The following is a 13497-nucleotide window of genomic DNA, read 5'->3' as shown; positions in this document are numbered from 1 at the left end:
CCGGCAAAATATGAATTAGGGTGTGAAATGAATGGGTTTGTTTGTCTATGTGCTCCATGTGGAATAATGAACACAATCCCCCAGGCTCAGATGTGTTTATGTGTTCCTGTGCAATATTTAAAAAAAACTGTGCAACAGTCTCAAATTCCTAAATTATTACACTTTTATAAAGATTGCAAAAATAAAACACTGCAGAGTAATTTGAAGGTGACTGTGTGAGGCAATTTTTAAGCCAACTGAAACTGCATTACAACAATAGTCTGTCTGTGAGTGTGTTTCCTCGACTGACCGCAATCATTTGAGCGACGTAGCTCTCAGGGCCGGTGTACTCGGTCGGATCCTTCACCCTCACCAGGACCAGGAAGTAAAGGTAGTGCCACATGCTGTGCTCAGATTTGATGTGCTCCTCAAACGACACCGTCTTGTTGTCAAACTTGTCCCTTTCCAAGCCTGAAAATCAGCATCATCTCTTTTTATTCTCGTGCTGCTGCATCATTTGACCACGATGTGAGGTGAACCCAGGAACTGAACTCACCACAGATGAAACAGGTGGTTTTCAGGATCTCCTCCTTCCTTTGTTTCTCACTCCTCAGGTCAGCAAAGGTGTCGATGATGACACCAAAAATGAGGTTGAGGACGATGATGATGACGATGAAGAAAAACAGAAGATCGTAAACGACGCGGGCGGCGAACAGAGGCTCCTGGATGGTGAGGTTAGAGGTGAAAAATGGAAACGCATCATTTTAAACAGAAGCTGGTACAGGACAAATGCTGTTTATGACTAGTACAGGCCATTAAGAATCTAAATAATTCCATAGTAAGTGAACTCATCAGTTTATTTGTTCATTTGCTTACCTCTTTGGATGGTCTCCTGAGAATGTCTCCCACACCTCCTCCGTTACGCAGTCCCTGGTTCAACACTGTGATTATACACATGAGTAGCGTGTCGCACACACGCTCTATCCCATCATCATCATCTATAACAGGACACATGCACAGAACAACATGTGAGTGGCAGGTGACAGAAAAACAGAGATGTAATTAACCTAAAAAGAAAGAAACAAAAAGTACATCATAACAGTGGTGGCACCTTAATATCTTAATTTGTGTTACAGCAAAAGGTCGTACTGTAATAAATATACATCCACCTCTGCCAAGGCCAAAAATGTTCCCCTACCAGACCTGGATATGTGGATCTGCACCACACTAAATAACTGAATCGACCCCTTTTACCAGATCTGCCCCAATATTTAACAGGGTTTTTCTTGGCTCACGCACCCTCTTAATTTTCCATATTAGTAATATGAATTGAACTGAAATTAATTAAATTAAAGTAAGTAAATGGATGATTTTGAAAAAACTCAAGTTCAACTTCAGGAAAATCTTTAATAACGCTTTAATTTGTTCAAATGCAGTCAGACCTCATTTAAAAAAATTATCACCTAGCTTTTACTACTTACTGATAAACAGCTGTAAACGAGTGTGACTACAGATAAAATACATTTCTCCACCTGCTTTTTCTCTCTTCTCTTAAATGTGAGAATAAAATAGAAAAATATTAAAGGTGCTAAAAAACTATGACAAACCCTTATATATTATTCATATCACATATGAAATGTACATATAAAAGGGCTGTGGAGAGGACATGGCATGTACAGCGTGAGTGCTCAGAAGAAAAAGGAAGTGAAGGATGTCGATGAGATCACGTGCGTGCCCCCATCGTGCAGGTGATCCATGGAGATGCAAGAGAACAAACAGGAATGTGAGTCACCCACTCTGCCTCACCAAGTTTCTCTGTGTGCACACCTCTCAGTGTGTGTGCGTGTGTGTTGGAAACAGTGTGTGACAATGTGAGTGTGTATGAAACAGTGTGTATGTGTGTGTGTTTGTATGAAACAGTGTTTGACAGTGTGTGTGTGTGTGTGTGTGTGTGTATGAAACAGTGTTTGACAGTGTGTGTGTGTGTGTGTGTGTGTGTGTGTGTGTATGAAACAGTGTTTGACAGTGTGTGTGTGTGTGTATGAAACAGTGTTTGACAGTGTGTGTGCGTGTGTGTGTATGAAACAGTGTTTGACAGTGTGTGTGTGTGTGTGTGTGTGTATGAAACAGTGTTTGACAGTGTGTGTGCGTGTGTGTGTATGAAACAGTGTTTGACAGTGTGTGTGCGTGTGTGTGTCTCAGTGTGCGTGCCTGTGTGTGTGAGTAACCTTTCAGGAACTGACTACTGCCAGAAAGGTCACAAATTGCAATATGATTACAATTCTGTCCTCTTGACAGAAATTTTCTTAACTGGTACATTAAAATAAAATAAAATACTAATTTGTCTTTAATTTAATCTTAAAACTTACCAGCAGCAGATTTGGCTGTTGAGACAGGGCAGCTATCTTTTATACACGTTTCAGCAACTTCACTGTTACTCAATAAATCCCTTTTTCCTACAAAGAAATACAGAGAAAAAAATGGAAAATTATGTAGAGTGGATTAATGATAAGGCACTGAGAATTTACAGATGAAAGAAGATGATTAAATTGTGCTCTAGCATTTAAACTCCTCCCTGATTAATTCTCATCAGCAGCAGTAAAATCAGCCCGAAGGATATAGACAGACATTATGTAAACTGAGGCAGCAGCTGCTGGGTGGGCGGTGAAGTGTTGCTGAAAAAAACCTGAACAAATCATTTGCACACCAGCAAAGCAGCCGAGGAGCCGTTCTTGAATGAGCTCAGCTCACGCAGATGGGCAGAGCTGTGCACATAGGCCAGAGTGTCACCAAGAGGGCCGTCCTCGCTGACGGGCAGGAAGACAGAGGGCAGGGCAGGGAATCAAGAGGCAGAGGAAGAGGAAGAAGAAGAGCAGATGAGACAGTATGACTGAGACGGGGCGTAGGGATCGCAGGCCTGAGGCGGCAGCAGTTTGGACGGGGTGCTCCTCAGCTTTGATGGAGCCCCGGTTGTGTCTCAGCTCAGCCTCCAGCTAACAGACAGACAGGCATGAGGCAAGCTGGTTACATAACCCACCACTGCTCTGCTGCGCTCTATTCATCAGAACACAGGATGGCGCGGCCACCAGGTTATGCAACAGGTGCACATGTGCTGGCAGGTTGTCTTCCTGACCGGCAGAGCACCGTGCCGGAGCTCATTAACGCTCCCACGCTCTCCACAGTGTTTTCAAAACATGTGTCTGAATATGTACATATATACAGTGGAGGTGCAGCGATTCTGAAACCAAGACCAAACTCGTGACACATACGTCCACAGTCTCGTATTGTGCTACAGGAAGAGGAACCACCTCCCCAAAACAAAAGAAGTTATGGCTCAAAAGTTGAGATTTTTAGGAATTGTTACACCCAACAGCATATACTGTGTCCGACTATATTTATATAGAGATTGTACATATGGAATAAGATGTTGGCCAAGAATCCTTTTATCCATGGTTTGATGGTGCCCAAATATGAAGATGTTTCTTATACGTCGGTATCAAGTTAATTTCGCTAGAAGTTATAACCATTAACTATTGACTGCATACAAAGATGGACAACATGACGGCTCCTCAAATGTGAAGCCAATGCGTCTCTATCGCCACCTGATTGCTGGTTAAGCACAGGTCATAAACCATGTTAATGGATGGGACGTTATTCTATCAAAACCAGATGAAACATCATGACTGACAGCTGAGACTGAGACTTGTGACTGGTCACGCGTGTGTATCGGCAGGACCATGGTTCCATCCCTCCGATAACTACTGGCTCCAAATGTGCAAAATAGCAGCATTCATGTCTGGGATATTTCGGCTTCATCTCTCGATAATGAGCTACCATCTATTTTACATTGATATACTCTCTATTTCATTAACCAATAAGACGCACAATCTCTTGAGCTATTGATAACTTATTTATAGATGGTGATGACAGGACAGTTAACAGTTAAGGTTTAGGACATGTTTGAGGTTAAATGTTTTAAGGCTTAATTCCAGAGCATTGCAGCTACAACCAGCAACATTGCAGTCTTAGATCACTATGGTTGTCAGGACAGCTCCCTAAAAATGAAGCCAAAGTTCCTTGATTGCCACCTTTGTCATGTTAATTGTTGGGACATGGATCAAACAAAAAGTAAAAGTGCACATCAAATAAATATTTGTCGTTATTTCTGTCCTTTCTGTTTGTCCGGTAAGTTTGGTTTTAATTGGGAGTTTGATGCTATAAAAAGTGGGGTGAAACATCATGATTGACAGCTGTGACTGAGTCCTGATTGGTTGAGGATGTGTATTAGTGGGACCTTGATAACACGGCTTTGCACCATGATGGCTACAGCCCAGACAAATACACGATGGCGGCACAAATTTCATTTTTGTATAACTGGAGGAACTGGTGACAGATCGTCCATCTTTATATATATACGGTGACATGAAAGGTAGAAACTTTACAAGACAGAAAGTCTGGTCCCTTCACTTTTCACAGCACTGCATAATAATGATGAAGAGTGTTTTAATAGTTGATGGAGTCCAGACCTGGTGCAGGAAGGCGGTCCACCTCCATGCGGAAGTCATCCTTGAGAAACAGGAAGCCGATGATAGAGAAGAAGTAGACGAGGAAAATGGCCAGAACAGCTGTCAGAATAATGGAGCGGCCATTCCTTGTCACACTTTTTATCACGTTGAGCAGCGTCTCCTCTCGGATCACCAGGTCAAATAGCTGTGGAAGATCATCAGCGAATTGATTTTAAACTCGTGTAATCGGAATTGAGGCTGATCCGTCTGTCTCAATTTAATGGAAGATAAACATATTGATAGATTTCTCACCAAAAAGCTGTAGAAGAACTCGTGTACAAAGAGGCCCAGGACGCAGATTATGGCGTAGCTCAAATGGTAGATGAAAAGCATGTCCATAACGACTGCTTTGTAGCCTCGAGTGAACGTCCCCTGGTTACCCACAAAACTTACAAGAAAGACGAGCTTGTTGAAAAGCTGAAAGAGAGGAAAATAAACCACAGGAATAAAAAAAAGAAGAAAAGATTTAATAAAGATGCGATAAAGGAATTACATATCCTTCCACAAGACTGTTCATCTTCCCTTGTTTCCTTTAACACTTCCTGGACTTACATTGATTGTACCCAACAACAACAGAGCAGGACCGAGGCCCATTGTGTAGATGGCCCGTAGAATCAGGGAGACCAGGAAGAACAGGATGCCCCACGGCTTCGGTAAGACAGGAAGTAATGCAGTGAACGCCCCTAGTGCCACCCACAGTAAGATGTTCCAAAACGAGGACAAGGTGCCTGGACAGACCATAAATAAAATAGAGATAAAAAATATAAAACCAATCCATGCATTGTTATTTGAATTATTTAATTAGGAATTTTTCAATTAGTTTCAAAAGTACTTTCCTGAAATTTGTTTATAGGATTTATACTAGTCGACATTTAAGTTAATCCTGGTGTTTCTCAGATCTTCAATAGTAGTGTAAGTGTGACTGTATATACTTACACTTACTGTATAGCTGTGTTTGTAAACCTCTAAGTCTTAAGATATGCGTTATATGTTCTATTGATTTATTTCCAGAGTGTCCAGATAAACAAATTTGTAAGATAACAGTGGATAATGAAAACAGTGATTTAAAAGAGGATGGACAGTGAAGTGGGTGTTTATCATTCTCTTATTTGACAGCCTCATGTGACTGGTCCTCATGTCCAATACAATAAAATGATCTCTTCCTCATTTTTGATTGAGAAACTCAGATTGTATTTTTGGTTTTGTTAATGATGCAGAACAAAGCAAATATCAGTTTTATTACATGGATGAACTGTCAAATAAACTATTTTTACTTGGGCAGATAGATAATTTAAAATTTTTCAAGAAACTTATCTTGAGTGGAAGCTGCTGCTCTACTGAGTATAAACTACGCTGTCTGACGATTGTCCAGGACATGCTCATCTGTAGTTGTGAACAAAACATATTTTTTCTCACCCTCATCTCCGTCATCACCAAATGGGTAAAATACGGCCACAGCAATGTTGAGCAAGCAGGCCAGGTAGAATGAGATGCTCCCCCAAAGAGAGATTTGGCGTGAGAACCAAAACAGAGCCTTATTTTCTGCACACACAAAACAGGGAGTTTACGGTAAGAACGGAGACACAAACTCAACACACACAAACAACACAACATCACTGCAGACCCTTCAATTTATTCTGAATATAACACTAGCCACACACTCAGGATGATAATCATTATTTACCATCCTGCAGCTAGTTTCTGCTGCCACCATCATTATTTTCCATGTACTGGATTCAGGGGGTAAAAACTTACTGCGGATCTTCTTCTGCCACCTCATCTCATTGTAGAGGTTGTCAAACTGTTGGAAGAAGTCGTTAACCTTGCTGCCCTGGTCGTCTCGCTCAGTGGTGGTGAACACGCGCACCTTGGACTCCTCTGTGAGGTACTCGCAGATGTTAGGCACGGGGAAGACAATCTGCTCCATGCTGCGGTCATGGCGCACAATCTGGACAATAGATTTAGAATATATCCTCATTACAGGTTACCGTGGATTGTACTGTACAGGTTTTTGAGAGTGAGATTATAAATGGACAAAGTGACGATGAGGTTTAACCTCTATCTGAGCTGTGTGGTTGGCATAGTAATGAAGAGCGTCGTCTTTCTCACTGTCGGAGTCCACACCCGACACTTGCCCCAACACCGACCCTGGCCTGAGGCTCTGCTGCAGGATCTTGTTGTGTCTGGCGAGCTAGAATCCAAAGAAGAAAACACACACTTTCAAAAAATAAGGAACATAATTGACTAAAGGTCAAAAGGGCTACAAATATATATATATATATATCATTTTGCCCAAAAAATCGACTGACATAAGCCAACACTGACATCGTGTTGGTTATGTTTTTTACTGATAAGATCCTATAACTTTTAAACCTTTTAGTTACAGAATAAGCTATTTAGAAAATGTTTGTTAGTATTATTTTCTTTTAAATGTTAGTTATATCAAGCCTCATTTATATTTCGATATTTTAGGAATGACTGATGATTTTTTTAAATACGTATATCGGCCAATACTTAAATATGATTGGTTTTTTTTACCCCTGATATCAGCATGAGCCTTCAAAAATCCATATCGTTCAGCCTCTACTTAAACAATAAAAATAATGTTAATCTAATTCTTAAAATTATTCCCAACATCTTGCAACAAATATGTGTGCATGTTATTTTCACATTTTCATACTCTGAGGTCAAAAATGAATCAACAGCTAAACAGTAAAAAAAAGAAGAAAAAAGGTTTCCTTGTCATTATGAAACTCGTCTGGTTGTTTGGACAAAAATACCCTGTCTGACACTGACTCTGAAGAAGAAGTGAAAACCCGCTACACTGCCTGCCCTCTTCAAATGACATCAAGTGTAGAGAAAGGCAGAGAAGCACACGATGCACAACACAATCACTCACAATACAACTTTCTCAGTGGCGCGACACACCAGTCCCATTTCTTTACTGTTGGGACCCTGGTAAACCACAGTGAACACTGGCGCTCTACCTCTGTGCACAACCAGTGTCGCATCCCGAAAACTAATTTAAGCAAAACTGGCAGAGCGGTTCAGTCACAGAAGAGCAGTGTTCCATCATTTAGCACAGACAACACACTCTAATAGGGACACACACACACACACACACACGCACACGTGCCAGCTCCTGCAGTGAAAGGCCCTGAGGTGAGCAGAAGGTTAGACAGACAGAGAGAAAACAGTAATGGCTCGCCCAGGCTCTTCTATTACCTGGTGGGCCAGGATGTAAATGTTGTGTCCGACGTCTCTGGGCTTGATCTGGTCTCCAACACTGTCCCCATCCTCCTCACTCTCCAGACCCTGAGTGTACGCCTCCTTCATCACATCCACCTGAGGCACAGCAATTATGAAAAGTCACTGCTCCTTAGGGTGAAGTATTTTACATGCTGGTGTACACACACACACACACACACGCACGCACACTCACACACACTCACCAGCTCGTTGGGTCTCATCTTGTAGAGGATCTTCTCTGCGTTCTCACTGTCATGGCGGCTCTCCATGATAGCCAGTAGGAGCTTGGACGCATTGTTCTAAAACAAAAGGTTCAGCTAATGAGCTCACACAACACCATCGATGATTCAGGTATTAGCAATTCCTTTTCACTAATAATGGATTAAGTCTTTAGCAGAATCACCATTTGAATGCTCTAATGTGAACAATTTGAAGAGTTACAACATTGAAAATCTCTGCAGTGCAACCAACAAACACGACATCAGACTCCATTTATTAACGATCACATTATATTTGAAGTACTAAAGGGTAAATCATTTCACAGAGCCTGGCCTTTCTGAGAGCAACACCCGCCGTTCACCTTGAGCTCCAGCACCAGGTCCAGGCGATGCTTCCCCAGTGGATTGATGGAGTTGACAATCAGTGCGATGATAATGTCAATGCCATTTGACTCATGCTTGGCTATACAGGTCTAGAAAAATGAAGATGGGAACAGTTAGAGACAAAAAGAATCCCCAGTCATACATAATCAATGACCTTGTTGACTATCCACTACACCAGGCCTATTGTTTGCCTCACCTGGTTTTCATGGCAGGGTCCCTGGCAGTACTCTGTGATGGTTTCCAGGGTTTGGCGAACCAGATCCACGTTCTTCTCATTTATATAAAGGCCCAGCAGCCCGAGACCTCCTGTGGTGCTTCCACAAATACAGTCCAAGAACTGAAGAGTCTCACACACCAGATTGTAGTTGGTCTTGTTGTTCTGGTTACGCAGAAAGTTCTGGATTCAAAGCAGAAAAAAAAGTAAATTAAACAGTAGCTGGACTTAAAGGTTGTTACTCTAATCACAGAGTGGTTGCAGTACCTGTAGGTCTGAATTGTGGTTCTCGCAGAGCAGCTGCAGGTAACGTAGGATGGGTTTCATGATGGTGATGGCTGGGCTCATCTGAGTTTCCTCTATAACCTCCTCAGCCCCGACTATCTCGCTGTTCTGGCCGTCAATGTCGGGATCCTGCTCCTTCCTGAAGGTGCAGAAGGCCTTCGAGGTCACAGAGGACGCCTCCTTCAGCTGCCCTCGCATGTCCTCCCTCATATGAAGCCCTGAGTCTTTTCCTACAGCATCCAGGGAGACACACAGAAGTTAGTTCTGTTCATTCACAATTGGACAGTGCAGATTTGGCAGAGGGTGGCACTCAAGTTCATCTGAGACATGCAGAATCATTTTGCATGTAATGATTCACCTGCACTTTGACATACGACACGTGTTAAAAAAAAATGTAATCCAGAGACCCCCTGGAGAATATTGAGCGGGGTTCTGAAGCGTGAAAGCATTCAATCTTGATACAATGGTCTTTTGATAGGCTTGTGATGTGGGCCGTCACATGGCCTCTGACATGTGACTGCAGGAGACGGGAACAACAGTCTGCACAGAGGTCAGCAGAGCAAACAAGATCATTTTGGATTTATTCGACACTATTGTTTAAAGTCAAGGCTGAGCGAGACCACACATGCTGTGAAAGCAGTAAGATTTCCAAGTTTATATTTGAGCAGGTTTTGTGGCTTTCCACTCACCCCCGCAGCCCGTTTCTATGGAAATGCTTGGCTGTGTTCTGGACATGACCTCAATGACTCAGTGTTTTCACCTTTCAAAGCACATCTCTTGGTACCTGTGACGTTATTATCCAGTGGGTTCACTTTAAATCAACTTCTCTGACTTTCTCTCACCTTCACTTTGACCCAGAGGTTCGGTGTATGTTAGAGGCTGGTGGAGGAGATACATATTTTCTGGTTTCACATATAAACAGCATCCTGCACCTTTTTTGAACCTGATGCCATTGATGTCAGAGTCGTCGTCCCTTTTTCTGCAACTGAGCTCAAACATGTTGACGGACACGGTGGATCGGATCTCTTGCTGGGCCAGACGCATGCGATCGTAGAAAACCTTGAAGAAGCGCTCTGACTTCTTCTGCTTGTACAGTTGTGTGTAGAAGGAGTTCTGGGTGGAAAGCAGAGTGGTGGTGAGTGTAAATCTTCTAAATCTGAATCCGTGATTACACGTTTATGTAAATAGGGCGAAATGAAGGACTTGTGTGGCGCTCCCACCTGTATCTGTGTGTTTCCCCCCTGGAGAAGGGCGATACCCAGCAGGATGCTCTCCTCAAACACCCGGTCGTTCTTAGTGTTGACGATGAGGTCAATCACCAGATCTGACGTCCCGACGATGTCCAGGAGACACTGGATCTCCACAATGTTGCTGCCTGGTTTGTCAGAATCCAGCATGGGAGAACCTCCTGCAGAGATTTTATATCAGCATTTAACATAATTGTACTCTGAAGAGACATACCTGTGGACATTACTGATATTTTTTGTTATAATAAAAGTGTTTGGACAGAAATAATGTATATATTTGTGTGGCGATTTGAATGTGGTGAATGTGTTTACTGAAGTCTGCCAGCGACTGTCAAACAGTGCTGTCATGTTAGCTGCTGTGGTTTCTCCTGCAGGGAGCAGTTATTGCAGTGTCTACAGGGTTTATTTGGGGTTCTCAGTACCTCCGGATGACGGCTTGACAAAGCCGCCAGATGAGCTGTTTCCACTCCCAAGCTCCGACTTGGAGAGAAGCTTTTGATTTCCAAAGTATCGTGTGAGCAGAATCTTTCTTAAATCGTTTCCCTGTGGAGAAAGAAATCATAATGTTGAATCAGCATCACAGTCTGAGAGTAGAGATTCACATTTTACCACATTTGAAAAAGCCACATTTTGTGAGACATGACCATGAAGATAATGACAAAATGATGGACGCATCAACAAACACAAGAATATTTATGGAGAGGGTGATGTGTATTCACTGGAACTAAATCATCTCTTTAATAGCAGATTCATCTTCCATCACTGTGATGCTTTTCTTCCTTGATTCAAATGATGACTTGATGAGCGACCATGCTTATTAACAAAGAATCTGACTGAGGAGCCTGACAATGAGTGTCGCTCAATGAAAAGATCCAAACGTAGCTTTTATGAGAGGTTTTCATTTGAGAAAAATAAAAAAGCAGTTATATTTACCTCCACAGAGGATGTTATGTAACTACCGCACAGATTTTCTTGAAACATGGTGAAACGGTGGGGTATAGGTCAGGGATTCAGGGATAATTTTCCCAGGGAATAATTAATAAATCTTGATTAAAACAAATATGGCATATTAACGGGACAGATATCTATGAGTGTGCTCCATTTGATGCAGCGTGAGGGCATTTTAAGGGGCTGTTGGGCCTTGGTGATAATATGAGCTCTTCTAATTTGGTTTGTTGTAATTAGTGCTGGTCTTTCCTGAAATCATAGATACTGATGCTGTCTTTGTTCTGTGTTGAAATTTCGACCATGATACTGAAGTTCTGGACCAGACATGTTGCCTCATTATTGTGCAACCTGAAAACCTGGCATTTCTGTTGATTACAACGTATCATTTTCATAACGTTTAACATTTCACCAAAACATTTCTTCAGCGTCTCTCGTGGCATTTGACATAGATGAGCAGAAATGAGAGTAGAAGATTTTAAATAGATTATCTCCCTACGATGGCCGTGTAAGTGCGAGAGTGATTGACAGGCTGGTGATGCTACACCACCTGTTTTTATTGTACACGACAGAACGACATATGAAGAAGAAGATAAGGACACTGAGGGTGGTCAGCATCAGTTTCTATGACAACCTGACAACTCAAACCGACCTCGTCATTTGTGATCAACGGAGGGCTAAGATGGATGAATAGACTGAATGAAGGGTGGAGCTGAAAAATGAATGGACCGTAGGGAGCTACCTGTGGTTTCCATGGAAACGTGTTAGTAGGACAATCCGCCTGTCCCTGAGATGCTGTACAGGTGGAGGACAAGAAAAAACAGAAATACCTAAAAACTGTCAGTTCTACAAAACTCAAACTGTCTGAGGTGCTGAATAAAGTCTGGGAGTATTCACCATACTTATCTTTTAAGCTGTAGGCATAATGAAATTAGTGCTGATTATGAATTGATTAATCAATTAATTGATCAGTAAAAGTGTATCACCAGGAATTTTAATAGATTAGAAATTAAAATAAATAGTGATGAAACTCTTTACCAGCTGCACAGTTTTACTGCTTCACATCTTTGGTTGCTCAGACAGAAAAGGCAATCTGAGGACACCGTGCAAGTGACGGGCATTCTTATAGGTTAGATAATTTATTAGAAAATAAAAGGTCCACTTTTTTTTAGTGATAATAAAAACAATCATATTTTGTGCATCCTTATTGTTATTGTTTTATGATTGATGCTGGTGGGAGTGATTATTTGCTTACAGGTCTCTTATTGGGATTGTCTCACCACTGTTGATGCCGACAGATTCTGTGCAATTAGCATTCAGCTCATCATGACTCATTTGTGTAGATTATTTTACATGTGTTGTTTTAAGTAGTTTCAATATACTTTGCAAAAGTCACAAAACTGTAATTGTGTAAAAAACGTCTCAGACACCGAGACCGAATTATCAAAGTTTAATTGAGGGAATATTTTCTACAAAAATCCAACCTCACCCTTCAATTATTTGACAGTGACAGATCAAGAAAATTAGGTCTGTGCTTCGCCATGAGGGGCCACCGAGGCAAAGTCCAGCTGAAGAGCCTTAAACTAAGCAAAGCTGTAGAGGAGCACGTGCAGCTGATGCTCCCTGTGTCAGTAAACACTCCATCTCATCTGCAGTCAGCAGAGACGCTTGTCTGCCTGCACTGTCTGGCTGAGCTGTCTCCCAAACACATACACAGACACACAAAGACACACACACACAGACAAACACACACACACACACACAAACTCAGTGCAAGTGCAAATACAATCTCAGCACCACTCTCTATACGGCAGTACATCCCCATGCACTCTTTAACTGATTGCATATGTTAAACTTATGACAGAGGACGTTTTTGCACGACTCTCAATCACCGGTGAGAGACACAGCCTGGTGGGAAGGGGGCTGAAAGTAGTGACAGTTTTTTCTGCTCGCGTCCTTTCGGGGTGATGCAGTCTGTGGTCTGTGTCTGCAGAGTGAGAGGGGAGCAGGGGAGAGGAGAGGGGAGGCAGCATGGCTGTAGAGGAGAGTCAACCGAGCCTGACTCATCTGCTTGCTGCTGCATTGACAAGACAAACTCCAGTCAGGTGATGTAAGAGCCAGGATAGAAGGAAGAGCATTAGAAATAGAGTTAGAAGAAGATTTGATAGAAGTAAGGGGGGGAGGGGGAGGGGGAGGGAGAGGAGGAAAGGAACAAAAACCTAGCGAGGAGCAGACATTCGTGGTGTTTTTAAAATGTGCCACGGCACGCCACACTGCGGCTCTGGTGTCCAAGCTGGAGATGAGCTGCCGATCCCCACCTCTGGTATCCTCGCTCACCCTCCCTCCCTCCTTAAGCAACCCCCCCTCGCAGCTCCGCTGTCTGCAGATCTCGCCGGCACCAGAGAGTTGCA

At 42.5% G+C, this 13497-nt stretch overlaps 1 protein-coding gene across 3 annotated transcripts in view; it reads right to left on the bottom strand.

Moving 5' to 3' along the window:
• itpr2 (inositol 1,4,5-trisphosphate receptor, type 2) overlaps positions 1–13497 on the bottom strand; it is a 56406-nt gene that overhangs the window by 9850 nt on the left and 33059 nt on the right. For all 3 annotated transcript variants that reach the window (XM_069528065.1, XM_069528066.1, XM_069528067.1), the window contains exons 38-55: positions 10564–10684; positions 10115–10302; positions 9827–10007; positions 8877–9124; positions 8592–8792; positions 8374–8484; positions 7997–8092; positions 7770–7889; positions 6601–6735; positions 6300–6492; positions 5961–6086; positions 5097–5272; positions 4797–4961; positions 4506–4689; positions 2349–2435; positions 856–977; positions 536–701; positions 290–450 (exon numbers count right to left, since the gene is read on the bottom strand). In XM_069528065.1, coding sequence (XP_069384166.1) covers positions 290–450; positions 536–701; positions 856–977; positions 2349–2435; positions 4506–4689; positions 4797–4961; positions 5097–5272; positions 5961–6086; positions 6300–6492; positions 6601–6735; positions 7770–7889; positions 7997–8092; positions 8374–8484; positions 8592–8792; positions 8877–9124; positions 9827–10007; positions 10115–10302; positions 10564–10684 — 2781 coding nt within the window. The remainder of the gene's footprint in view (positions 1–289; positions 451–535; positions 702–855; positions 978–2348; positions 2436–4505; positions 4690–4796; positions 4962–5096; positions 5273–5960; positions 6087–6299; positions 6493–6600; positions 6736–7769; positions 7890–7996; positions 8093–8373; positions 8485–8591; positions 8793–8876; positions 9125–9826; positions 10008–10114; positions 10303–10563; positions 10685–13497) is intronic.

This window comes from Paralichthys olivaceus, chromosome 7 (assembly GCF_024713975.1).
Source record: "Paralichthys olivaceus isolate ysfri-2021 chromosome 7, ASM2471397v2, whole genome shotgun sequence".
Taxonomy (NCBI): domain Eukaryota; kingdom Metazoa; phylum Chordata; class Actinopteri; order Pleuronectiformes; family Paralichthyidae; genus Paralichthys; species Paralichthys olivaceus.
This window is presented reverse-complemented; position numbering and strand designations above follow the sequence as displayed.